We start from the raw sequence: 27,845 nt of genomic DNA, 5'->3' as shown, positions 1-27,845 counted from the left end.
CCAGCCTAGTACTACCTACAAGCCACCCAAGCATGCGCTCTGCCAAGTCCCAGAGCACAGCCCATGCAAATCAATGTCACCCAAAGATACCTCAAAGGCTGAGAGAGAGAATGCTGGTGCTGAAATGGTCTCTGTACTGTGAAGGTTTGGCCATTTTGCTTCAGGGTACCCCCACAAGTTCAGGCCAGCGTGGGTGCCAGAAAACAATCTCATCCAGTCTGGTAGAGAGGTCATGGCTGGATGTAACAAGGAAATTGGGTTCCCCAAAGAGACCCTTTCTGCTACCCATGTGTGCCCCTGTACCAGTAGACTCCTCGTAGCCCCACTTGCAGGTCCAGCTCAGTCTCTAGGTCTCAGTCATACTCCAAGTAAGCTGCTCCTCACTTGTATTGATTGACTCTGGGGCATCTAGCAACTTCTTGGACATGGCCTTCACCCAAGCTAACCACATCTCCATACAGCTAACCACACTTGCCCCGGAGTGGGTGGAGATGATCCATGGCAGTATGCAGTCCTCCAGGCCTATCTCCTATGAGACAGCACCTCTTTCAGTCAAGATCCAGGAGCACCATGAGACACTGCAATTGGATCTGATCCTCTCACCCTACTTCCTGGTCATATTGGCCCTTCTCTGCTCTCCCTCCATGACCCAAGAATTTTCATGACACAGAAGGTATATATTTTACTATGGGTTTTTCCAGCTGTAGTGTCTAACCAGGCCTAGCATGATGGAAACAGAGGCCACCCTCAGGAAGCAATCCTTCAGGTTTGGCACCACATCAGCATCAGGAGATACTAGGTCCCTAATTCTGGCAAAGTATAGTGACCTTACCAGTGTATTTGATAAACAGAATGCCAATATCCTCCCCCAATACCACATTGCCCCACAGATCTTCAGCCAGGGCTAAAATCGCCTTTGGGCATATTTACCCTGTATTGGAACTTGAGCTCAAGGCCCCATGGCAATATCATGATGAAAACCTGGCCAAGAACTTCTAGCTCTACAAATCCCCTGGTGGATCCTCAATCTCGTTCATCAAAAAGAAGGATGGGACTGTACCTTTTCGTTGACTATCGGGCCATGAACAGTATTACCATCAAAAACAAATACCCTCTCCTGTTGGATCAAAGAAATTCTGGAACACGTCAGTGCAGCTAAAATTTTCAATTAACTCAATTTGCTTGGCACAAACAATCTGGTCCACGTCCTGAAGGATGATGAGTGGACGACAACTTTCCGCACCTAATACAGCCATTATGAATACTTCAATATGCCCTTCTTCAGTGTCTCCAACTCCCCAGCTACATTCCAATACTTTGTGAATGACATCTTCAGGGATATTCTAGACCAGTCTGTAATCTACTGGAATGACATTTTCATCTTCTCCGAGAACCCAACTCTGCACCACCACCACGTCCAACAACTACTGGAACGCCTCTAGCCAAATGGCTAATAAGCAAAACCTGAAAAATGTGAGTTCGACCGCACCACCATTGATTACATGGGTTATGTCATCTTGCCTGATGGGATTACTGTGGACCCCCCAGAAAGTCGTTGCCATCGTGTATTGGGCCACACCAAAAATCTGTTGCTTCCTGTGATTTGCTAATTTCTGCTGGTGATTTATCAGAGGATTTTCCAGAGTGGTATCCCCTATTACCCATCTCCTCCGAAAGAACTCTGCCTATGTCTGAACACTGGAGGCACAACTGGCTTTTGAACAATGGAAGGCCTTGACCAAAGCACCCATGTTAATATACCCAGACTGATCCATCAAGGGTGACACATTTGATTATGCAATCAGGTCTACACTGTCACAACAGAAGGGGGTCACCTCGTGTTCTCCACCCCTGCACATTCTACTTCAGGAAGACAAACACCCACAGAACAGAACTGTGCAATCTATGACAAGGAGCTGCTGGCCATCAAGGCTACTTTTGAGGAATGGAAACATCATCTGGAACATGTGCTTCCCCTTTCAAGTGTTCACCAGCCACAAGAAGTAGGAGTACCTGTGATCTGTGAAGGCCCTTAATTAATGCCAGATCTGATAGACACTCACACTTTGAATTTACAGTATCTGCAATTGCAAGCCAGATGCACTCTCCCACAAAGGGAAGGACCTTCAGCACCCTCCACTGTCTTTAAGCCCCACCCCTTTGCTAGTGTGCTTGTGAATACTGACCTTGTAGTTCTTGTGAGATAATTGCTACCTAATGACATTTTTGCAGTAAAACAGATGTCACTCAGTGCTGACTGCAGCCCAAACTTCTCCGTTAAAAATGGGGTACTCTTGTTCAGAGGCTGTTTGTGTCCTAGATGATCTGCCTCACCTCACAATCCTCCAACTGTGCTATGACTTACCAGACACTTTGGGCAGGAAGAAAGTATAAAACTGATTTTGTGGCATTTCTGGTGGCCTTTAGGTCCTCCACTGACTTTTGCAAGGTATGTTGCTGGATGAAGGTCCCTCACATTAAACCTCTGGATGCCTTGGATGCCTTGGTCCCACTACCTACTCCTTCCCACTCCTGGGAGTCCATCTCTATGGAATTCATTATAGACCTGCCCAGTTCCCAGGGCCACTCAGCCATACTAGCAGTCATGGATTTGCTGTCTAAGATGCCCCATTTTGTGCCCTGTTGGAAGATCTCAACTGTGGAAGTGATGTTTGTTCTTTGATCACTTCATCATGATTCATGGATTACGCTCCAACATCACATCTGACCATGGAATGCAGTTCATTTTCCATTTCTGGAAAGAGTTATTCTGCCTCTTAGATGCTGACCTGCTCCTTTCCACAACATATCACCCGCAAATGGACAGACTGTTGGAATAGGTGAATCAAAATTTGGAGCAGTACCTGATTTACTAATTACCACCAGAATGACTGGGTCCACCTTTTACCCTTTATAGACATTACTTGCAACAACTTCAATCGCAAATCTAACCACCAGAGCCCTTTCTTTTCCAATCATGGCTTTCACACCCTGTTCCAGCCATTCCTACCACATTTCCCCTAGATCCTTGATCATTCGGGAATTAGGCACAAGAAAAGCTACCTACAAAAGAGAAAAGTCTGCTTTTGTGCCTGGACATTTGTTTTTGTTTTGTTTTCCCAAAGATGTGAACAGTATATTTTCCCCCTATTTCTCTACAAAGATGAATGGCATGTCTTCAAAACAGTGTGCACCACTTAAGAAATACATTTTTGAACATAACACACAAATGGCCCAAAATAACTTGTTTTGAAATAGTGCCCATAACATATGGCACCCAGCTACCCAAAAATAGGCTATGTTGATCCTTAAATACAATTAAAAGAATAACAGCAACAATTCCATAATCAGCCACCTGCAGAAAACTAACTATATAAAATCCACTAGAGCCACAGTAGGAAAAAGATAGGGAGCGATATAACTCAAATCATTCTGGAGTCAGGCAAATCCTCATGAATAATACAAATTAGAATAATGTCAGGAATATCTACTGTTACAGAAAATAATTTGTGGATTTCAAGTGGAACCTGTTGTCAGTTGTTGGCATGTGTGTTCTTCTCTCTGTGTGCTGCACCGTCTCTGGCCAAGTAGTCAGTACAGCAGATTCTGATCAAACTGGCCAAGAAGACCACAGACTCAGTTCAGTAGCAAAGTCTTTCCAGGCATTTTCCAGGGAATTCCAAATAACTATTTGGAAGCTCTCAATCTCATGGTTTAAACTTTCCCTGTTCAAATGTCAGCAGACTAGAGATGAAAGGATCACGCCCAATATCCAGTATTTATAGCTCTTTAGAAAGCTGACAAGCTGTGAATGCCCAGCACTTCTGCAAATCAGGCTACAGAATCTCAGGTTAGGCACAAGGCGATGGCCAACACCTTAAAAGTTGTTCAAGAAATTCACACAAACTGTTTATCATTTTACATCCAGATTCTCAGCTTTTTTAGTATTAATGAGGGTATCCTGGATCTTTGGCAGTCCCCAGCCTCCATCTCTGCCAGCAGACACCAGATACCAAGTCCCTCTGAAAGGCTTTGGTATTTTTATAGTTGCCCTGTTCCAGGTTCATCACTAGTAGTGGCTACAAATGAAAAATCTGGGCAACATGGACCACTGAAATTCACCCCAAAAGACAAGAATCCTGAAAATGTACCACACTAGGACTGACGGGCTTAAAGAACAACTCTTAGCCCAGATGATCCCACCCAGCCACACCTGTAGAGCATTCTTCAGATGGAGGTGGAGCTTAAAAGGAAGCCAGACAGCTCAGAAGGGATGACAAGGCCAGGAAAAAGGCTATCGTCTGGGAGCTCCTGAGAAGGGATGCTGCAACAGCTCCTCTGGGAAAAGAGGAGCCTATCTGCTAAAGCCGAGAGAGACTAAAGAAAATAACTTTTCTTCAGTAACTCTGCTGCAGACTGCAAAGCTTGGACTCTAGAGCGAGGGTAGGAAGTGGCCAAGGAGGGGCAGCCTGAGTGCCTGGCTTTTGGTAATCCTCACAGGGGCCTGGACAGAGCACAATGGAAGTGGGAGTGCCCCTGCTCCCATACAAACGTCACTTTGCATTTAATAGGAACTGACCCCCTTAAACACTAGAATACTCTTCCATGAAGTGCCAACAATCACAATTTGGTGGAGAATGTGGGCAGTCACCGAGGAGGAGGAACAACAACAACCATGGGAAATTGTCGAAATGGCTGATAGACATCCAGCAACAACAGGCAGCCCAACAGCAGCAGCAGAACCAGATGTTCCAGCAAATAGCTGCCCAACAACAACAGCAAGCAGCGCGGCAACAGCAGCTCATTTGGGAGTTGGCGACACAACAGCAGAAACAGCAACAATGCTTGGTTAAACAGGTGGCAGCCATTTTACAACCCCAAGAACCAAATGAAAACATGACGGCTGGGATCCTGAGCCTTATCAATGTTACATAACTCCCAGTGAAACTCACGAAAATGGAGCATGGAGATGACCCCAAAGCTTTCCTGCTCACTTTCAGAGGGCCACCACAGCAGCTTGTTGGCCATCTGAGTACTGGGCTGTCTTGTTGGTGCCACATCTTACTGGACCTACACAAGCTGCATATAAGTACGTTGATACCACAGAAGCCCAAGATTATGCTAAGGTGAAGTATCATGGCAGAAACCCACCAATAGCACTTCTGTTGGGAAAGATGGGGTCCCAACATCATGCAGTGACCTGGAGATTTAAGGAACACTGTTGGAGGTGGCTCCAGCCTGATAAATAGACAGGGGAGAAGGTGACCAAATAAGTGTTGCTGGAACAATTTATGCAGGTTCTCCCAGATGTGTGGGTGAAAGTGGATGCTACAACCTTGGCCGAGACTCTGCTGAGGCAATCTAGTTGACAGAAAATTATTTAACAGCCACAGGCCCAATGGCAGGACACCCAAGACAAAAGATGTTTTTGCTAGAGGAGCAGTCACTGAGGTCCTACAGGCCCACTGAGGGGGGCCGTCAGGAGGTGATCGAATGCCAAGCCTGGCTCCCTGGAACCCTGGTTCCAAAGGGATGAAAGGGCAGAAGGGAAGGCCAATCTCAAGGAAAGAGTCCCCACAAGTGCCCAACCTCCCCCAGAAGGGGTAGGGGGACACCCCCTCAACTGGGACTTGTCTTTTGTGCTGGCAACGTGGTCATTTCTGCCACAATAGCCCCTTCATGGATTGTTCTTACAAGCAGGCGTGAGTGGCGGACACCTAGACTACAAAAGAAAGCCTGGCCTAGATGTTAGTCTGTGTGTGGATCAAGGGGGGAGAAGTGTCAGTCCTAATAGACTTGGGGAGCAGCCGAATACTCCAAATATTCTAGGAAGCGGGGAGACTAGGAGAGCCTTTGGGGTCCTTTTAGGTCCTGCCTATTGGCACTTTGGGCACAAAGCACGGTAGTCCTTGAACTTAACCTCCTGGCCAGCAAAATCTGACGGTTACCTTTTCAAGGGTTTTCTCTTGCCCTAATGTCCTCAACAGAGCACCGCATATGCCATCTGTAAGACTCCCAGTGAAATTTCTTTGGGACTAGAAATGGTACTCGTACTACCCTGGTTTGGGAATCTTTTGCCACCTGGCATAGTTTTCTCTTCCCTGAGTTCAAAGTGGGGCCACGACTTCACCAATTGCAGGTCTACCACTTACTATTTATGTTGGTGAGTTGCTTTTATGCCCCTCACAATGTCAGGTCATCTCTTTGTTCACTTATAAAATCTATGTCTGACATTAGTAGGTCCAAAACAGGATAGGGTGAGGTCTTCTGTTTCCCCTGTTCGGGGGGATGGGGTGACATTGTTCCTGTTGGGAGGTCCCTTCATCCTGAGCCTCCTTCTCTCTGACCCCTGCTAGCTTTGTGTTTTTTTGTGGCTTGAGGGGCCCTCCTTGAACCCTTCATGGGTTCGTTGCTCCACGATTTTATGACCTCCCCCAAAAATTCTCAGTCCTGGCCCAAAATCACCAGGCATGCCAGTGTGGGGTACATTATGACTATATTATGTCAGGTTTAGAAGATGCCACTAGGTTTACAGATTTTTATATTTTCTCTAAATTTGAATGTTCCTCTTATTTAAATCACAAGAGCTTCTCTCTTTCTTTACAGACACCCACAGTGATCTGAACTGAACTGAAGTGAACTGAAGTTCACTGATCTATGTTAGGATTATAAAACAAAAGCCAAAGAAGCAATGGCTGATTTTTTTCACAGTAGACATACTAAGTCCAGGTGGTGTTTCACTGTTTTCTAAGGCTCTATGCCCAGGACTGAATAATGTTTCCTGAATTTTTATTACATTTTATTTCCCTTGTTTCAATTGAGGATTAATAAATGTAGTCTAGGTACAAGACAGTTTCCTAGTGGATTTTAGGATTTCTTTTTTTACAGAAAGAAGGAATTGCATAAAGTCACTGAGATTATCATCTGCCTAAGAATACCGTGCTATCATAACCCAGACATTTTGGGATTTAAATTAAATCTTTCTATCATCAAAAAACACATTAGAGCAATATTAACAATTTATCTTCACTATCCTCATTTCCCCCACCCCAATCAAGAATATGTAAAAAAAAAAATAATAATAATACACACACACACACAGAGAAATAGTTAACTATATCCCAAAAATGTGTCACGGTACAGATCTTTCCACCAATAAACTGCTTGTCAAGCCCAGAACTTCACAATAAAGTTGAACTATGTTATGTTGACTTACAACCACCCCAATAATTACTGCTTTTTTTCTTGTCCACACTACCCTCCTTCTCTCGGTGCAGCGCGTCCTCACCACAAGTGTTTTCACCAACTTAAGAGGGGCAGAGTGTGCGGGGGGCGGGAGGTCGAGAGCTCAGGCTCTCAGCTCAGCGCTGAGCTCCCCTGGGAGCTCAATCAGCTCCTCACTCCTGCAGAGCTCCCAGCTGGAGCCCAGTTGCAGCCCAGCTGCCGCCCGGGCTCCCCACAGTAGGGTGCTACAAGTGGAACAGGGAGCTGAAAGCTCTGGCGGCAGTCAGGAGCTCCACGTGGAGCAGGGAGCAGAGAGCCCGGGCAGGAGCCAGACTCCTGCTTGGAGCTCTGCAGGGAGCCCACAGCCCAGGTTCTCAGCATTGGGCAGCAAGGCTCCAGCTGTGAGCACTGCTGGGGCTCACACCTCCCACCCCCATGGTTCAATTTCAAACCAGGGACCATACCAGCAGTGAAATTGACATTCTTGTCAATTTCATTACTCCAGCTGTCAGCCACCCTGACAGCCAACACATGATGGAAGTAACACATTATCTATATACTGCCTTGCCCAAACTATGTCAAACTAAGCCTTACACCTCTCGTCGAGGTGGATTTACTAGATCAGCCTAGTGGGCAAGTTACAGCAGCAGCAGGCATAGGTGCCAACTCTGTGGGTGCTCTGGGGCTGGAGCACCCACAGAAAAAAAAATAGTGGGTGCTCAGCACCCAACAGCCACCCACCGATCAGCTGTTTAGCAGGACCCACTGATCAGCTCCTTCCCCTCCCCACAGCACCTCCCACCCACTGCCGATCAGCTGTTCAGCAACGGGCGGGAGGTACTAGGAGGGAGAGGGAGAAGCGGGGGCAGAGCGGGGTCAGGAAAAGGCAGGGTGAGGGTGGAACCTTGGGGGAAGAGAAAGAGTGGGGGGCAGGGCCTCAGGGCAGAGCAGGTGTGGAGCAAGCACCCCTAGGGAAAGCTGAAAGTCCACGCCTGTGGTGGTAGGAACACTAGTTTGCATGCTTACGTGGTTAGGTAACGTAAGGCAGGTTACATTGACTTAGCTTTCTAGTGTAGACATGCCCTCATGAGTACCTGTCAAGACAGACAAGGTGAGTGAGGTAATATCTTTTGTTGGACCAATTTCTATTGATGAAAAATACAGGCTTTTAAGCTAGACAGGGCTCTTCTTCAGAATTTAACTCCACATATCAGCATTTCAGAAACAAAAGGCATCAATCCCCCTTTTCTCTGTCCTTCCTTAAGTAGCACAAAGTGTGCTTATTTAAACCCATCCTTATCTTCTGATATGCAAAGAACAGGGAGTGACTGAATTCAGTTGCTATTGGAAGTACAGTAGATCAGATCTTCCTGTTTATTGATTTGTAAAGAACAGCCTCATTGCAGTTTGGCAGCTCTGAGTCAGAGAAAAGAAAGAAGCTTTTCAGCAGATAGAAGGAGTAGTGCTGGGTAACATTAAAGAGGGTCTTGTAGTAGCCATTGTTCTTTGATGTGCAGTCAAATTGGATGTGATTGGAGTCAAGGTCAGGATGCTATGGAAATGCTGCGAATATGGTGGGGGATTAGAGAAGTGTTGTTTTATTAAATATTGTATGTATGCATGCTTATTAAATAGAGAAAATTACCCTCCTCTCTTCATGAAAACCATCATTGGTGGAACAAATTTTTAACCCCCTGACTTTATTATTTTGCTGCTGCACTAAAAGCAGCTTGAATGAGATTATTTTATTCTATTCCTTCCTTCTCTACTATTTTTCCTAAGAATCTCAGCCAGGTTCAGCCATCTTTTTTCAAGAATTGTCTTAGCTCTTTGTTTATTGCATCTCATTTGTTTTTCAGTTAATGACCCCAATACTTTCTCACATTAATAACTATTTTAAATTGCCGCTACGCATCCTTCATAATTTGCCTGTGTTTGAATACTGGGAAGCACAATTGTGTAATTAGTGTCTAAGCATTATGCTGCCTGTGCCCTCACATGCTTAGAAGAGGGATATTACTCTGACCTCATAAGATTTTTCTGCTGGTGATATATTTTATATGAATAATAATGTATAGAAGGTAAGCTTAAATCTAAATGCTTTAACTCTGTCAGTAGAATGGTTGAGACCTACCTGACCTCCCTCTCCATCTCTTCTGTTACTGATCTTAAAATAGAAAATGAAATAATTTGAAACAGTGCAGTATAGTGAAATCCCCCAGCATCTGCAGCCATGTTCTTGCTATCATGTAAGGTGTTTTAATATTTGTTTATGTTTTACCTATAGTGAAACAGCTCAAGAAACTCCGGGGAGGAGATATTTTATTTTCCTTTAATAAAAACTGAGATCATTTTTTTTCCTCTACATTTTACATTGTGAATCTGGGATCTGGTTGACATTATGGATTTTGACAAAGATATCCCTGATGAAGTGGGAAGGGGGAGATCTGAATGCTGTTTCTTCCACTATAATATTAATTATTCCCTTTCAAAATAGCATGATATTGTAGAGTCATTTTAATGGCAGTATAATTTGACTTAATAATAGTGGTAATAGAAGCTACTGTTCATTTGCATGAGCATCAGAGATAGTAAAGGAAGTCCTTTTCCTCAGAAAGAATAAAATGTGATTTTAGAAATTGGAGAGCTGAAACTAAGTGTGCTGAGAAAAGACAGAAAAAATAATTACCTATTTATTCCCTTATTATTCTGTATCTTGCAAATTAATTTGAGATTTCTAAAGAGATCTGCCTGGAAATAACAGTCGGGTAGGTCATGCCCCCAGGAGTGCAGTTGATATAATGTGTCTGAAATTGTATGTTCTTTTTTTCTAACTTGCTAGTTTCATTGAATTTTCAAATAATATTGGCATTGATGTCTCATGCTTTTTGTCTGGTTTTTTTTATGAACACACACGCAACTGATCCCTGTGTCTGCTGAGCCAACATTGATTCATTATCTCACAGAGCAATTCTGCTGAATGCTTTATATAAGATCTCATCCGGACTTTTTAGGAAAATATTAAAGTAATTCCTTCATGGAATGAGAGATTCATTAAACTAGAAGAGGTTAAAAGATTCTAACTGAACCCACAACTCTGTAATAAACCTCTTGAGGCACCTCCCCATCAAACCGGGTGGGAATACATATGGTTGGAACATGAAATAAAGCAACGATTCTCAAACTGTAGGTCAGGACACCAAAGTGGATTGCAATCCCATTTTAATGGGGTCCCCGGGGCTGGCATTAGACTTGTGAGGCCTGGGGCCAAAACCTGCGCCCCACTGCCCGAGGCCCAAAGCGGAAGCCCTCAGGCTTCAACCCTGGGTGGCAGGGCTCGGGTTACAGGCCCCCCACCTAGGACTGAATCCTTGGGCTTTGGCTTTGCCCTCCACCCCCTCTCCCCGCTCCCCACTACCGCCAGGGCAGCCGGTCTCCAACGGGTTCAGGCTTCAGTCCCCACTCTTGGACCTGTAGTAATTTTTGTTGTCAGAAGGAGGTTGCAGTGCCATGAAGCTAGAGAACCCCTGAAATAAAGTATTAAAGAATCTTCTAAAAAACAATCTGTGCAATACATCAGGAGGTAAATTGTATAGAGAGGCTGATTTACAGCTAATTCACTAGTGTAGTAGCACAAGGTGAGCCTTTGTTGTAGTCCCATTATGTGGGAGTGTAGTTATTTGTTGTTCCTTTGTGGGTGTGTTCGCACAGTCACACACTATCAAGGCTCCCAAAGCCTGAAGACCAGAAAAGCTAAATGGGGTTATACAGTTACATCTTTACAAGCATTGCACTAAATGCTGTTTGTGCATACCAGGGAGTTAGAACTAAATGATGGCCAACATCGTTTTAAAGAGACAAGGTGGGTGAGATCGTATTTTTTTATTGGACCAACTTCTGTTGGTGAAAGACATCAACTTTTGAGCTTACACAGAGCACTTCTTCAGGTCTGTGTAGCTCAAAAGTTGGACTCTTTTACCAACAGAAGTTGAGCCAATAAAAGATATTACCTCATCCACCTTGTCTCGCTAATATCCTGAGACCAACATGGGTACAAGAACTCTGCCAACAACATCACCTGAAGTATGTTTGTTTGTGGGTTTTTGGTTTTGGTGGCAGTTTAGCGGGGCGGAGGGCAGGGGTTGGTCTAAAAAAGAGATACTTTATCTCATCTGGTTTTGCATTCGAGGTGAAAGCCTCCAAATCAAAAATATGTCCAACTGAAAAATAGACAAAACAAACAAAGAAAGAGGGGAAAGGTAAGGGCTTGTTTACGCTTAAAACACTGCAGCCGCACCACTGTAATGCTTCAGTGACAATGATACCTATGCTAACAGGAGTGGTTCTACCATCAATGTAGATACTCTACCTCCCCGAGAGGTGCTAGCTAGGTCAACTGGAGAATTCTCCCGTTGACCTAGTGCTGTCTATGCAGGAAGCTTGGTCAGTTTAACTGAATCACTCAGGGGTGTGGATTTTTCACACCCCTGAGCAATCTAATTATACTGACCTAATTTGCTAGTGTAGACCAGGCCTAAGTAACAGACCCAAGTCCTGCAAATCCTCGTTTCTGGAACTGCTATAAAAAACGTTGTAAGCTTCAGCCCCAACATTGGATAAACTGTTTCCAGTAACCATGTGACATGGCTTTTCTTTGTTACTATCTGTAATCTATTTATCTGATAAACAGACATAAATTCAGTTCACTGTGTTGGGACTGGGTAATGGGGAGAGAGAGGAATAACTCCTTTTAATAAATCTCTTTAGATTCACTTATGTTTTAAAAGAAGGAATGAATGCTTTTAAGCACTATAATTTATTTTTGGATTGAACAGAAGCTGTCATATTTCATCTCTCTCTAGTTTTACATGGTTACAGTGTTTTTAATTAAAATCACAGTGTTTTAATGTCTGCTGCACTGCTGTTGCTCTTTAATTTTCTATCTTATGATTGAAAGAAAACAACTGTAGCACAAAATTGTGGACAAAGTACATGAGGAAATGTACATCTTTTGCAAAGTATCAGTCACGTTGAAGAGAAAGGAATGTATAATACCATACTTCTGACTACAGAAGATTTTGGTGTTTGTTTTAAAATCAGAATCAGGCAGTAAAGGCGGGGCCTTTTTCTTTAGACCAAATTCTGATAACCCATACTTACACTGAGTAGCAGTTGACACCACAAGCAGTGGCATTACTTGTGGAGAAAGGTACTACTCAATATAAGGAGGGGCGTCTGAATCTGACTTTTATCCATCTTGCTGATCATCAACCTTTTACATAAGGAGCAAGAGCAAAGAAAGTTACTGCTCATCACACACCCAAACTATGCTATCAAAACGCATGAATTTTCATTTGGTTGTTTGATTAAACTGGTACTCCTAGGAGCTGGCTATCTGAAGCAAGAGTAGATTAATTTCTCTTTGTCTGCTTAGCAATAAGGCTGTTACCTGTTGAACTGTATGACATTACTTTATGTATTCTTGCATTCAAAAACTGGTGTTTTTGAGTGAAATGAATACATTAATTCAGAGAGAAAATGTTGCTATTTTCATCACAAGCAAATACACGTTTCTGTGGCAAGATTCAGCCCTAAATGTAAAGTACATTTAGCTAACATGCCAAAGAAATTATTTTTGTGTGCCAATGAGAAATTTTTCATATACTATTACTTACCAGATGAGAAGTCTGTTGATGGACCCAAACTTCCTTCCATGGAAGTCAGTGGCAAATTCCCCACTGGCTTAAATTGGAACAGGCACAGGCACAAGAATATGGATTATAATTTTAAGTAGTTGTTGTTTGCTCACACTTAGCTTTTACTGTGAGCACTAACTCTGTCATTTTATGATTGCTTTAGAGTTTGTAAAAGTCATGGAAAATAAGAGTGCACCTTTATTACTCTGTCACTAAAACTGTATGTGCCATTTGGTATATGAGTATACACACAATACACTGATACCTTGATAAACAGTACTGTGTGGGTTGGCAGGGATAACTGATGGTATCATTTTTAATTGCTCAATTGATTAGTCTTGAAGAGTAATCAAGGCTTCCCTGTGTTTTACATTGACAAAATACACCTCTGTAGAGATAGATATTTCCAGGCTAGCATCCAAGGCTACATATAGTTGTTCAGTTTACAAATTCACCATGGAGTTTAGTGTGTCATTTTGCTGGGTTTACATATTAGACTAAAATTTCAGTTTAACCAAAACTCACACAGTTCAGAGAAATACATGACTGTCTCCAGTTTTATACGTAGAATTTTGAGGCCTCTGAACTGGCAGTAGGCACAAATATCTCGAGGCTTCAAAATCTTTACCCAAAATCACATGCTCAGATTTGTCATTATCATAGCATAAAAAATGCTGATGTCTATTGTATCCCTTGCAGAGCCCTCATTCTCAATAGACTCTTAGGATTGTGTGAGTCAGATTGTGATTTTTATCATCTTTGTTTTTCATTGTCCTTTGTTAGTTAAAACTTAAAATGGAATGTTGTTTTGTGTATTGATAAGTAAATGCTAATACTGAAGAAAGACCTGAAATAGTTGCATCAAAGACAGGAAAAGCCTTAGGTTTCTATAAAGAACCCTCTCAAAACAAATGATGTGTTTTGAGATTATTTAGAGGAGTCTAAAGAGCAGACACATACTTTTTATTTTCGTCGGCATGGCTCATTTTTAAAAAAAATTAATGTATTATTGAGCTGAAAACCAGTATTTGAAATTATGGAAGACTATGATTCATTGAAAGGTCATTGTCAGGTTAAAATAAATAATAATGTTATGCTAAAGGTGGTGTTAGCTTCCACAGGTATATCTTTGATCTGTAAGCAATCACAGACTTCTTGATGCTGGTGGGCATGATAGCCACCCTTCATTCCAGAAAAGTTAAGAAGCAATTCAGCTCCTTTATAAAGTAAAATAGCTGAAATAATGGGAGCCACTGCCCAAAGCACAGAAGCTGAGTTTTGTGGGTAGAAGGCTTTCTCAGGGGGCTGATTGCAAACACAGGGTGCTTCTGTGTATCTGTGACTGGGAAGCAGCCAGAGGCAGTCAGAAGAAGACATAGATGGCACAAGAAAACCAAGGAGATAGCAAGAGAAGCACTTGCAATGTGACACTATGAGAAAACCAGGAGAGAGGATTTGGGGGGCAGAGTGCTGACTGGAAAGAGACTTGCAACTGTGAACAAAGAAATTACCTCCTGTTGTTTGAGCCGTACTGTGTTGAGGGAAACAGGACTTTGTACATTCTTTGTAAATAAACGGGATTGCATCAAAGAAATACCTGACTTCTCCATGAATTGCTTCTCCTAATGGTAACAAACCACAAGACCCCAAACATTGGCCACTCACTCATGTCAAAAGGGTGAACGTGCTACTGCCAACACCTACAAATATTAAAACTGAAAACCTGAATTTCCTTTTTCATCATATTTGGTGTTTGTTACCTATTTATATATCTCTCTCAATGTGGACAACAAAACCAAACTTAATCTGTTCCCCTTTCTGTTTTTCTTGTACTAATATAGTGCTCCATTGTTTGGTTTGCAGACCTTGCAGGGAAATGCTTACATTCAGTTAATCTGCTTCCTATTAGTTATTTTGTTTAAAACATTTCTGATAATTTACTATTATTAGCTTTAGGTATTTTTGGTTTCTAAATGCTAAATTTAGACCTAAGTTACCTGACATTGTCCTTTGGAAATATAGTACATAAAGTTGTTAGTGAATATCACTCATGTTGTTTGGAATTTTCTGTACGAGGTTATCTTACTGCCCACCTGTCCTAGACACACTGTGTTATACTGAGACACACAGATTTGGGGGGTTTAAAATTTAAACCATAATTGTACAGTAGTTGTGTCTTCATGCAATACATCAGCCCAACAAGACACTAAAAAACATTTTCTTCAAAGGACAGTACCATACTGGGAAGAAAAGGTCAAGGGGATGGGAGTCAATTGAATTAGAGAACAAAGAATATGCTTGTACCCAAACACTAGTTGATTACCAGCATTGTAGCACTACATATGTGCAGTTGGCATCTCATATTAAATTAGATTACTTTCTTTTATACTTGTTATTATTTTATGCTGTTTGCTCTCAAAAAGTTCATTCATAGTCATTCAAATTCAGGTAATAAAAGAGGGGTTTGTTTGCCATTTTAATGTTTGCAAGAGAGAAAACAGAATCTTTTTTATTATTATTTTGGCTGGAGGCCGTTCAGATGGTTTAACAGAAAGGGGTTTATCAGGCTGTTTATTGTGGGCCTGATCTAATGCCATTTAAATTAGTAGAAAAACATTGTTGACCTCCCTGGTCTTTGGATTCAACCTGGTAAACTGCAATCAAACCTTTGGTTTATAAATTGTTGCATGAGTGTTCTTTTGTCTTGTACAAAACAAAACTCTTTAATGAAATAGACACCTAACTTTAATTGCTATTTGTTACATGTTTAAGAGGAGAGTCATTTTTCTCTTCTTTTTCTCAGGTGGCCATTGATGAGCGCATCAGACAGTTGCATGAAGCCCACAGGGATTTTGGCCCTACATCTCAGCACTTCCTTTCCAGTAAGTCATTTTTAGTTTTTCTTGCATAACTTGTGCAGTGCTCCTTAGAAATTAAAACCTCAGTTAGGTAGCCAGCCCTGCCATTGGTGTCAACTAGAGTTGCTATCAGTTTCCATTTTAAACCCTATTGCAGATGATTTTAGAACTCAACGGTAAAAAATTAATTGTGGGCTAAAACTTGGTATAGAAGTGTACTGATTTCAATAAAATCCAGTATAGATGGGAAAAGCCTACCAACATCAGGTCCCCTTACCTCTTTCTCTACCAGTGCAGGATTACTCCTGTATTAGACTTGTCCACTCTAGTTTGAAAGCTGGGAGTTGTTGCTGACTAATTAAATAAAATAGACTTTCTGATAACTATAATTATTTCAAATGTGTACGGTACCTGTACCCCAAGTTCTTTACAAATTTTCAGTATATACTGACTTTGAATTCATATATACTTTTCTTACATGATGTATAAAAATGATCACATAGCTGAAGTTTTCATATGTGTGCATAATCACAGAATTTTAGGGTTGGAAGAGACCTCAGGAGGTCATCTAGTCCAACCCCCTGCTCAATGCAGGGCCAATCCTAACTAAATCATCCCAGCCAGGGCTTTGTCAAGCCGGGCCTTAAAAACCTCTAAGGATGGAGATTCCACCACCTCCCTAGGTAACCCCATTCCAGTGCATCACACCACCCTCCTAGACAAATAGTTTTTCCTAACATCCAACCTAGACCTTCCCCACTGAAACTTGAGGCCATTGCTCTTTGTTTTATCATCTGCCACCACTGAGAAGAGCCTAGCTCCATCCTCCTTAGAACCCCCCTTCAGGTAGCTGAAGGCTGCTATCAAATTCCCCCTCACTCTTCTCTTCTGCAGACTAAATAATCCCAGTTCCTTCATCCTCTCCTCATAAGTCATGTTCCCCAGCCCCCTAATCATTTTCATTGCCCTCCTCTGGACTCTCTTCAATTTGTCCACATCCTTTCTGTAGTGGGGGGCCCAAAACTGAGCACAAAACTCCAGATGTGGCCTCACCAGTACCAAACAGAGGGGAATAATCACTTCCCTCGATTTGCTGGCAATGCCCCTACTAATGCAGCCCAAAATGCCGTTAGCCTTCTTGTCAGCAAGGGTACATTGTTGACTCATATCCAGCTTCTCGTCCACTGTAATCCCCAGGTCCTTTTCTGCGGAACTACTGCTTAGTCCGTTGGTCCTCAGCCTGCAGCAGTGCATGGGGTTCTTCTGTCCTAAGTGCAGGACTCTGCACTTGTCCTTGTTGAACCCCATCAGATTTCTTTTGGCCCAATCCTCCAATTTGTCTAGGTCACTCTGGACCCTATCCCTACCCTCCAGTGTATTTACCTGTAGAAACCCTTCTTGTTACTCTTCACATCCCTTGCTAGCTGCAACTCCAATTGTGCTTTGGCCTTTCTGATTACACCCTTGCATGCTCCAGCAATACTTTTATACTCCTCCCTAGTCGTCTGTCCAAGTTTCCACATCTTGTAAGCTTCCTTTTTGTGTTTAAGCTCACAGAAGATTTTTTTGTTACGCCAAGCTGGTTGCCTGCCATATGTGCTATTCTTTCTGCACATCGGAATAGTTTGTTCCTGTGCCCTCAAAAAGCCTTCTTTAAAATACAGCCAGCTCTCCTGGACTCCTTTCCCTGTCATATTAGCGTCCCGGGGGATCCTGCTCATCAGTTCCCTGAGGGAGTCAAAGTCTGCTTTTCTGAAGTCCAGGGTCCGTATTCTGCTGCTCTCCTTTCTTCTTTTTTTCAGGATCCTGAACTCGATCATCTCATTGTCACTGCTGCCCAGGTTACCACCCTACCTTTTACTTCCCCTACCAATTATTCCCTGTTTGTGAGCAGCAGATCAAGAGGAACATGGCCCCTAGTTGGTTCCTCCAGCACTTGCACCAGGAAGTTGTCCCCAACACTCTCCAAAAACTTCCTGGATTGTAATATATATAATCACGTAGTATTAACAAGACAAAACCATCCTGCTAATTATTGAGACCGAGTGTTGTATCACAAATCTACAACATTACATTAAGGATGAAACTATTCTAATAAAACCCTGCTTTCAGCTTGCAAATGTTTTGTCTGGAGGGAAAAAAATCACAAATTTGGGCAAGACTGAAATTTAGCATCTGCAGCACCCAATCTATTTATCTGTTGCTTTACATAGACACAGATATTAATTAACCCTACTGTTCCTCTGAGAATATACCCATTGCACTACCTGGTATTAGAAATAAATGCACAGATGAGCAGGTAGATGTCCTTGTTAGGTTCTTTGTGGTAGCTGCTTACATTTCTGTTTCTTTAAGAGGATGAAATTCATACATGCTGATTTTGGAAAGTCGATTCAGTAAAACAGGGGATAGTCTTGCTACGGAGAAACTTAGAAGCCTGAAACCCAACAAAAATATAGAATGTTTGGCTGTCTGGTTACCATTAATTTTGCTGAATGCAATAAAGATACTACTGAATCAGTGAGCCATCCCCGTTGTTAAGATAACCCATACATTTATGCCATACATTTGTGCTCAGCTCAACTCTGGTTATTGACTGTGAATCAATATTAGTTAACCATTGGTACAACTTACCAATGGCTTTGGTGGATTCTCCATCCCTGGAAATCTTTTAAATCCAGATTGGCTGTTTTTCGTAAAAGTATGTTTTAGGTCAAATTCAAACAGGATTACTTCAGGGAAATTCAGTGGCCTGTGTTATGCGGGAATATTCCTTCTCCCCTCATCCCCCACTACTTGGTTTTCTTGTGATTTATATGTTTTAAATCAGAGAGTCATAGAGCTTAATGCCAGAAGGGACCACGAAATCATCTAGTTTGACCTCCTATGTATCACAGGCTACCAACTCCCCCCAGCACCCACACACTAAACCCAACAGCTCAACTTCAAATGACAAATGTGAGAATTCCCAGTTGGCAAAAGTTTCTGAGCTATTTAGTGTTAGTTTGGATAGAACATGGCTCCTTGTAGGAATGATACAGGATGGGCCTCTTCGGTGGATAAGGGTTTAGAGATACCAATTAGATCTTCAGATTAGGGGTTTTTTTATCAGAGGTAAACTCTGGGATGGCAGAAAATAATGACTTCAGCTAAGTTCATTGGCTCCTACTGAGTAAAACTCATATGGCCAAAATAAAATGGTGGCCACTTTTCACATGGCAGCTATAGTGTGGAAACTCACAAGGGGCAAGTTGGGCCCATAAGAAAAACATTTATAGTTATAGGCCTTGCATAGTTCATCTACTTAGCAGACTTGTGGGGGGATCAAAAAACCCCAACCTAGCAGAAGAATAGCCGTTATTTAAACTTTTTTTCCAATGCTGTAACAAACCATTATTGTCTTTGCCAGCAATTCAACTCCCCCTCACCCCCATAACTTTATCAAGGATGTTTTGAAGTGCACTGAAAGACAACTTGAAACAGCTTCAAAGCATCAAGGCAGAGACTGAAATGAAGCTGCTTGGAAGCCACGTCTTTGGCCTATTGTACTGCGATTAAACGAAAGTAAATAGCAGAACTTTATTTAAGAGATTATATCAATGGAATAGAGCACAGTCACAGGATAATGGTCTCCTGCTGCTTGATACATTCCAAGGGGAAACCAACCAAGGCATTTATCAAAAATAGATGTTGAGAGACAGATTTTATTTTCAAAGAAGTAGACAGTCTGTGCCAATGTTGTGTTTAAACGGTTTTATTTCTGCTATACCATGTGATTAGTGATGCAGGTGTTATCATTCTGCCTGAAAGACATTGATGTTCAGACCTATATAGCATTATCAAACAGTTCCATGTAGACTGGCATTGAGGACAAACTTGTTTTTCCACCAATCAGAAATAAATTTATTTTTAAAGGTATAAGTTTTAATAGTGCATTATAATTTTAGGAAGAAACTGGTTTCTAAATTGGTTATTAGCTGTTTACCACAGGTAAAGCATCCTGTTTATGAATTTGATAAACAAAGGTGGGAAATTAACACCGTAGCTGTTTGGCAAAACCCAAACCAGGTGCCCATAGTGTGCCAAATCAGCATAAAATCTGATGGCACAGTGCAGTCTGAAGGTTGTTCAGATCTGCATCCTATTTTATCCAAACTCTGAGAGTTTGTGGAAGAGGGAGGCAAAAGAAAAGCTTTGGAGTTTAGCCCATTGGATTTAGTACATTTAAAATAACATTAATTATCTACGTTAACTAATGGAAGTCAATTCAAACTGAAACCTTCCCCTCTCTCTTCACTTACCCATTTTGCCTGGCACAGGAGTAGACAGCTGAGGGCTTGGGGGGCGGGGGGGCTTTAGTTCCCCTTGTCAAGCTGTCCTGCCAGGACAAATATCAATAGCAGCGCAGCTGTAGTATCGTGAGTCGCGGCGGTGGAGGTTCCCCTTAGACTTGCCGGATACAAACCTGCCTGTAGCCAGCGGGTGTGTATGCAGCACAGCTAAGCCAAGCCTTTGCCGCCACTGTCCGGGCTGCTGTGGCGATGCTGCTATTTATACTCATACTAGCTCTCCGAGAGCTAGCGCAGTCTGTGTACGGAAGCAGGGGGATCGCACCATTAGCTCATTTCCCAGTTGCACGAAGTGTGGAAAGTTAAAACCAAGAACTTTTATATAAATCCAGTGTTTCTCTTGAGCAGATGTAGTTTATGTTGAATACCAAAACGTCGACTCTTACGTTGCCTTCTAATTTCAATAAATTCATAGATTTTTACCTCAGAAGGCACCACTGTGATTGTCTAGCCTGACCTCTGGCATAACACAGGCTGTAGAATTATCCTATAATAACTCCCGCTTCAAGTCCAATATCTGTGTCTGAACACACAGTGTACGTGTGTATCTTGTAGAAAAACACGCAAGCGTGAGTTAAAAATTTCCACTGATGAGAATCTACCACAAGCACACTCCACTGCCTGGCTTTTTAGTCTGAATTTGTTTAGCTTCAACTTCCAGCCATTGGTTCTCATTGTACCTTGAAATACTGCTTCTCGGTATTATAATAGCTTAAAAAGCAGATTCTTTATTTTAAAAAAGTACATATTGTATATCTCAGTTACTATGGGCCAGATCCTGAGTAGCATCAGAGCAGAGCTTGGTGCAGGTGAGCAGGCGTTGCAGGCGGGGAGTGGAAAACCAGCTTTGCAGCCCCCAAATCGTGGACCATTCTGTACTGGTACAAGGTCGGGGTGAGCAAACTTTTTGGCCGGAGGTCTGCATCGGGTGTCTGAAATTGTATGGAGGGCCGGTTAGGGGAGGCTGTGCCTCCCCAAACAGCCAGGCACGGCACGGCCCCCGCCCCCTCCTGCTTCTCGCCCCCTGATGGCCCCCCAGCGACCCCTGCCCATCCACCCCCACCCCACTCTCTGTCCCCTGACTGTCCCCTGCCCCATCCAACCTCCCCTCTCCTTCCTGACTGCCCCCCAAGACCTGTGCCCTTCTCCCTGACCACCCCTTCTCCCTGACTGCCCCGGACACCCCACCCCTAACTGCTCCCCCACCACCCCATCCAACCCCCCCTTTCTTCCTGACTGTCCCCCCTTGGGCCCCTGCCCCACCCCACTCCCCCCCCGTCCCCTGAACGCCCCCGGAACCCCTGCCCCTGACTGCCCCCCGCCGCCCCATCCAACCCCTCCTCTCCTTCCTGACTGCCCCCCCGGGACCCCTGTTTCCATTCAATCCCCCCTGTTCCCCACCCTCTGACCACCACGCTCCCTATCCACACCCCCGGCCCCTGACCATCCCCCGAACTCCCCTGCCCTCTATCCACCACCCCCCCTTACCGTGCTGCCTGAACCACCAGTGGCTGGTAGCACAGCTGCACCAGGACAGGCAGCCGCATCGTGCAGTGCAGAGCACCGAGTCAGGCCATGGCTCTGCAGCTTTCTTGCCGCCCAGGGCACTAGGCCGATGTCACAGTGAGCTGAGGCTGCAGGGGAGAAGGGACAACGGGAGAGGGGCTGGGGACTAGCCTCCTGGGCCAGGAGCTCAGGGGCCAGGCAGGACAGTCCCGCGGGCCAGATGTTAGGGTTACTTTGAAAGCAGCTAGGGCACAGGGAAGACTTGCCTTGTATTTCAGTGGTGCGTGCACCCATACACATACACACATATAGGACTTAAGTCAAACATCTGGTTTTATTTCCTTTAAATACTGGACATACTGTAAATATTTACAAAATGCTTCTGGAGCATTAATATTCAGCAATTTGAGAGCTGGTGATGGCTCCACAAGTCCGTTGACTACACTGAGCAGTGTGCTCTGCACTAATAAAGCCACCTTGCATTTATATCATTCCCAGCAGCACTACTGCTAGAGGCAGTTTGTTGGGGAGCTGTGATGTCAGAACATCAGCTGGCCAGCACTGAGAGATGTGCAGGTCATTCCTGCGAGCATTGCTTTTGTAGTTATACTTCTGGGAGCAAATGTGTGAAAAATAAGGATGCCTCCCAGTGAAGCGGGAGGTCAGATCAGGGGTGAATTCATGCTTTTTAAATGGGTCTTGCAGCACAATGAAAGCAAGTGAGGCCAAAAAAGGTCAGTCTAGTGATGGCAATAACAGTCTAGTGATGACAACTTAAAAGAAAATAGGATCAGGAGGATTCCACTCTGTGGATTTATTTCACATATATATTCACCACAAAATTGTTGACTTGGAGTTAAGGTTGCTAGGCTGCACATCCCACCAGTGCACCTGTAGTAATCAAAGCAATAAGCCATTAAGTCTCTCAGCACCCCAGTTAAACTCCCGTCATGAGTTGTCCCTCTCAAGCTCTTTTCAACCATAACTCCACGCTCATCCTGAACAATGATCAGGCAGGCACTCTTCAACTTCAGCCATGTTTACTGGCTATTTGTTTATGTGTTTTGGTGATTAAGATGGGATGGGTGTGATCTGAATAGATTACTTTGCAAGTAATTTTGCACAGGGGGCATATGAGGTCTGTATGGCTGGGTGCAAGATATGATGTTTTGAATAACTGGTGACCTAGTTATTGTTCAGAATTGGGCACGTTGGAAGTTACAGAGTTATAATTACAGGTTTCAGAGTAGCAGCTTTGCTTCTCTACAAAAGAAAAAGGACACTAAACTATCTAAACTACTACAAGCCACAAGAGGCCACAGCAATGGTTCCCTTAACCCACCCAGCAATATTGTTAATCTATCCAACTATACTTTTAACCCAGCAGAAGAATCTGTCCTATCTCAGGGCCTCTCCTTCTGCCCCTCTACCCCCACGAACATGATACAGTTCTGTGGTGACCTAGAATCCTATTTTTGACGTCTCTGACTCAAGGAATATTTCCAACACACCTCTGAACAACATACTAATCCACAGAGACCTTCCTACCAACACTACAAAAAGAAGGATTCTGGGTGGACTCCTCCTGAAGGTCAAAACAGCAGACTGGACTTCTACATAGATTGCTTCCGCCGACGTGCACGGGCTGAAATTGTGGAAAAGCAGCATCACTTGCCCCATAACCTCAGCCGTGCAGAACACAATGCCATCCACAGCCTCAGAGTTATAATTGTATCTATGTGGCTGGAGATAGGGGCTGCATGAGGCTGGGAGCTTGGTGCTTGGATGAAGCTGTGGCTGGGGGGAAAGAGGGACTTTAGGAGAAATGTGGGGCATGGAAAGGAGCTCTTCCACTTTCTGGGTCTCTGCCTCTAGGCACAAGACCCACTTTTTCTTAATTTCCTCCCCTCCCTCCCCAACCCCATAGTCCTGCTTTCTTTTCCCCAGACCTCTGCCACATACCTACTCACTCCTTTTCCTTTCAGAGACCAGTGGCACAGTGTGTCTGTGCTGAGGCATCAGCATTTTAAAGTCTTCCCTTGGCAGGGGATCAAGCCAGTAGTGCCAGAGGAGCTAACTCCAGTCCCCATTCTTCTTCCTGCACACAAGCTTTTTTCCCCAGGCCACCCACACATTCTTGCTAAATTCCTGTTACTTTGTCCCTCAATACTCTGCTCAACCCCACCTGCCTCCTCAAGCCAAGTTCTCTTTGACTGCCTTCTTTATCCCCCATGAACTCCTCCATAGTTCCACAGACCCCTATCTCTTTCCCAGAGCTTATCCCTTGGCCCCTGATGCCTAGTTAATCTCCCTGGCTCCCCATGGTATTGGTGAGCTTTGGAGCTGGTGAGGGATAAACACCAGGGAGGGAGAGGAGTTATTTAAGTTAAGTGCCAATATGGACACAAGAACAAATGGATATAAACTGGCCATCAACAAGTTTATGTTTGAAATTAGACAAAAGTTTCTAACCAACAGAGGAGTGCAGTTCTGGAACAACCTTCCAAGGGCAGCAATGGGGGCAAAAAACCTAACTGGCTTCAAGACTGAGCTTGATAAGTTTGTGGAGGGGATGGCTTGATGGGACTGCCTACAATGGCATGTGGCCCAACTGTGACTTCTAGCAGCAATATCTCCAACATCTGGTGATCGGACACTAGAACGGGAGGGCTCTGAGTTACAGCAGAGAATTCTTTCCCAGTTGTCTGGCTGGAGGGTCTTGCCCACATGCTCACGGTCTAACTGATCATCATATTTGGGGTCAGGTAGGAATTTTCCCTTGGGCCAGATTGGCAGAGACCCTGGGGGGTTATCACCTTCCTCTGCAGCATGGGTCACTTGCAGGTTTAAACTAGGGTAAATGGTGGATTCTCTGTAACTTGAATCCTCTAAATCATGATTTGAAGACTTAGTAACGCAGAGGTTATGAGTTGATTACTGAAGTGGGTGGCTGAGGTTCTGTGGCCTGCAATATACAGGAGGACAGAGTAGAGATCATGATGGTCCCCTCTGACCTTAAAATATATGAGTCAAAGGCTAAGGCTGGCAGCCTTAACAGAAGTAGCTGTTAAGATGGAGTTTTATAAATGTCAAAAGTGGCCCATGACCATATCCAAGATGTTACATGAATGCATGTGTGGATGAAGTTGGTAGTTTGTGAAGACTGCAGATGTTTAGCTAGAAAGACCCACACAAATGTGTGAAAAACTGTATAATTTCTAAAAAGGATCATTTTTAAATGTTTCCTCTACAAAAGTTAGTGAATATTAAACTAAAAATATCACATAGAAAATTCTATTGTCCTCTGAAGGAGTTTGGAGTAGAAATGCAGTAACTGAAGTGTGAAGCACAGGAATTTCAGTACTGCCTCAAGTACAAATTTCAGCACAATCTCAACTATGGAGCTGCAACTCTCTCCCCTGTAATAACGGTGCTTTGTCGGCTCCTTTTGTTTTGATCTGTGATGCTGCCTTTTACAGAGAATGGGATTCATTGTCTGTTGTTGGAGGATCCATCTGTATTTGTAAGGATAGTTATTACTTCCTTTTGAGATAAAATAAATGAGAGGTAGGAGAGATGTCAGGCTGTTTTTAAATGCCACTAACTGTTCAATCAGCCTGCCATCAATCCTGGTTTTTAATGCTGTAACTCATTGACATGCACCACTTGTGACTGCTGAAAAATAGAAGGTATTACAACTTTTAAACATACAGTTAGAACTTGTCATTTACAGCCTGATCTCTGTAGGATTCTCACATACAGTGTGTTGATGATGTGACTCAATGAAATAATGCACAGATATAACTGGCAATTACCTGTAACTCACAGGGCTGGCTCTAGGCTTTTTGCCACCCCAAGCTCCGAGAATGCAACTGCCCAAGAAAAAAAAAAGAAAAAGAATGGCCAGAATGCCACCCCAGGAATTGCTGTCCCAAGCCGTGCTTGCAGTGCTGGTGCCTAGAGCCAGTCCTGGTAACTCATTTTGGAGATCACAAGGGGTTTTTTTCCTTGCTTAGAAGTGTTAATTCCATCTGTGGCTCCAAAATATCAGCAGTTTAGAGATGAACCCAGATTTTTATCAAAATAGGGAACCAAGAGATATTTGGGTAAAAGCAAAACATTTAGGCATGTGTGTTTAAAAGGCATGTTTACATCTCGTATTTTGTAGTTTGGTGGATTCTCCTGATATAAAGAGCTAGGACTTAAAGTTTAATTGGATATACCTACCTGTATTTTAAAATTTCAAATTATAAAGAACAGGTCGCTTTTTTCCATTCTGTATTTAACAAATAGCTCCAATGATCAGAACCAGTTTTCTCAAACTATTTTTTTAAAGCCATCACATGCCAGTACTCTATATAGAAAATGGTTAATCATCATTAGAACTATTAGTTAACATTCAGAAGTAGATAAATAATGGTTGGAAATGTGTGTTTAAGATTTGGAAACTAAATCTCATATTTAGTTATCCTTTGGATAGAGTCCAGAGTTCCTTGTTTCCTCACGCTCTGTTGTTTTAAATTTCAGGTTCTGAAAGATCTTTTCTTCATTATTTATTGCCATTTCTGCATTACAAAGATGGCAGTTAATAAATTGTAGAACTAAATACTTTCCTAGTCACTTTCCATTGCATAGAGATTTTGCTCTACTGTAAATTAATTGCAATTGACGAAAAACACCTTTTCAATTTACAGTTTTGGCATTAATAGCCTGAACAGGCAACCATTAAATTCACCATCAAACTCCCATGGATTTTCAAAAATGACAAATCAAACCCTATTTCATTTGACTACTTTGTTGCCAGTCTTAAAGATGAGACTATGGACTGCATTGGATCTGGACACCAAGTTATTATTCTTCAGTTCTAGAGGCTGCATATGTTACTTCAGCCTGTGCTGATCTTGAGAATTTAAGATTTGACAGAATAAATCAAACTGGTTTTAGATTTTAATTGGTGCATGGATTGTCTCTTTTGTGTATTTCTACAGCACCCAGCAAAACAGGTGTTCAGCCCCATAATATACACATAGTCAATTGTTTAGCTTGTGTCAGGGCCAGGCTGTAGGTAGCCTGTGTGCATGGGTCACTTATGAAGTTGCGATCAGGAGTTGAGTAACAGAGTTAGGGTCGAGCCAGATGCAGAGTTGCAGATAGGAGGCAAGTAGCAGAGTCAGGGCTGAGCTGGAGTTAGGAGCCAGAGTCTGGGGTTCACAGCAAGGCAAGATCTGGAGGGAGTCTGCTCAGAATGCTCCCTCATGGCTTCCTCATTTATACACCAGCATGTGTCAGTCATTAGGCTGTCAGAAGGCCACCACTCAGGTCTTGGTGGGCAATACTTCCTGCAGTGTCTGGCTTCACAGAGTCTCCCTTCAGGTGACAATTTTTTTCTGCCCCCATGCAAGTGGTGGGAAGGGCTAGTTGTCCAAGTACATGCCTAGGATCTTGGACAGGACCATACTCAGGGCTATGCTACTATTTTAGTGCACTAGCTCTATTGGTATGTCTACCAAGCTGGAAGTTACACCTCCAATCATAGGCAATGACTATGACTTTTATTTTTCCTGGTGGGTGCTCAACCCCTGCTCCACCCTGAGGCCCTGCCCCCACTCTTCCTCTCCCCTTGAAGGCCCCAGCCCTGCCCCTCTCAGAGACCCTGCCATCGATCCACTTCTTGGGCCTGCTCTGCCCTCTGCCCTGAGGCCCCACCCTCATTGTGCCTCTTCCAGCCCCACTCCCCCCTCCCCGCCCCGCCACTCTCCCCTCTCCCCCGAGCGCCTCCAGCCAGCCACCCAACAGCTGATCACCAGCCCCACTGAACAGCTGTGGCTGGTGGGTGTTGAGCACCCTCTATTTTTTTTCTGTGGGTGCTTGAGCCCTAGAATCATAGAATCATAGAATATCAGGGTTGGAAGGGACCTCAGGAGGTCATCTAGTCCAACCCCCTGCTCAAAGCAGGACCAATCCCCAATTAAATCATCCCAGCCAGGGCTTTGTCAAGCCTGACCTTAAAAACTTCTAAGGAAGGAGATTCTACCACCTCCCTAGGTAACGCATTCCAGTGTTTCACCACCCTCCTAGTGAAAAAGTTTTTCCTAATATCCAACCTAAACCTCCCCCACTGCAACTTGAGACCATTACTCCTTGTCCTGTCCTCTTCTACCACTGAGAATAGTCTAGAACCATCCTCTCTGGAACCACCTCTCAGGTAGTTG

General features: G+C 43.5%; 1 protein-coding gene across 12 annotated transcripts in view; it reads left to right on the top strand.

The window, feature by feature from the left end:
- Positions 1-27,845, top strand: part of DMD (dystrophin) — a 1,926,267-nt gene that overhangs the window by 1,738,472 nt on the left and 159,950 nt on the right. For 11 of the 12 annotated variants that reach the window (XM_073357918.1, XM_073357881.1, XM_073357898.1 and 8 more), the window contains one exon: positions 15,724-15,802. In XM_073357918.1, coding sequence (XP_073214019.1) covers positions 15,724-15,802 — 79 coding nt within the window. Of the gene's footprint in view, positions 1-15,723; positions 15,803-19,187; positions 19,425-27,845 lie in introns of those variants that run through there. The other variant, XM_073357972.1, reaches the window with a different exon arrangement.

Source organism: Lepidochelys kempii, chromosome 1 (assembly GCF_965140265.1).
Source record: "Lepidochelys kempii isolate rLepKem1 chromosome 1, rLepKem1.hap2, whole genome shotgun sequence".
In the NCBI taxonomy this organism is placed as follows: domain Eukaryota; kingdom Metazoa; phylum Chordata; order Testudines; family Cheloniidae; genus Lepidochelys; species Lepidochelys kempii.
This window is presented reverse-complemented; position numbering and strand designations above follow the sequence as displayed.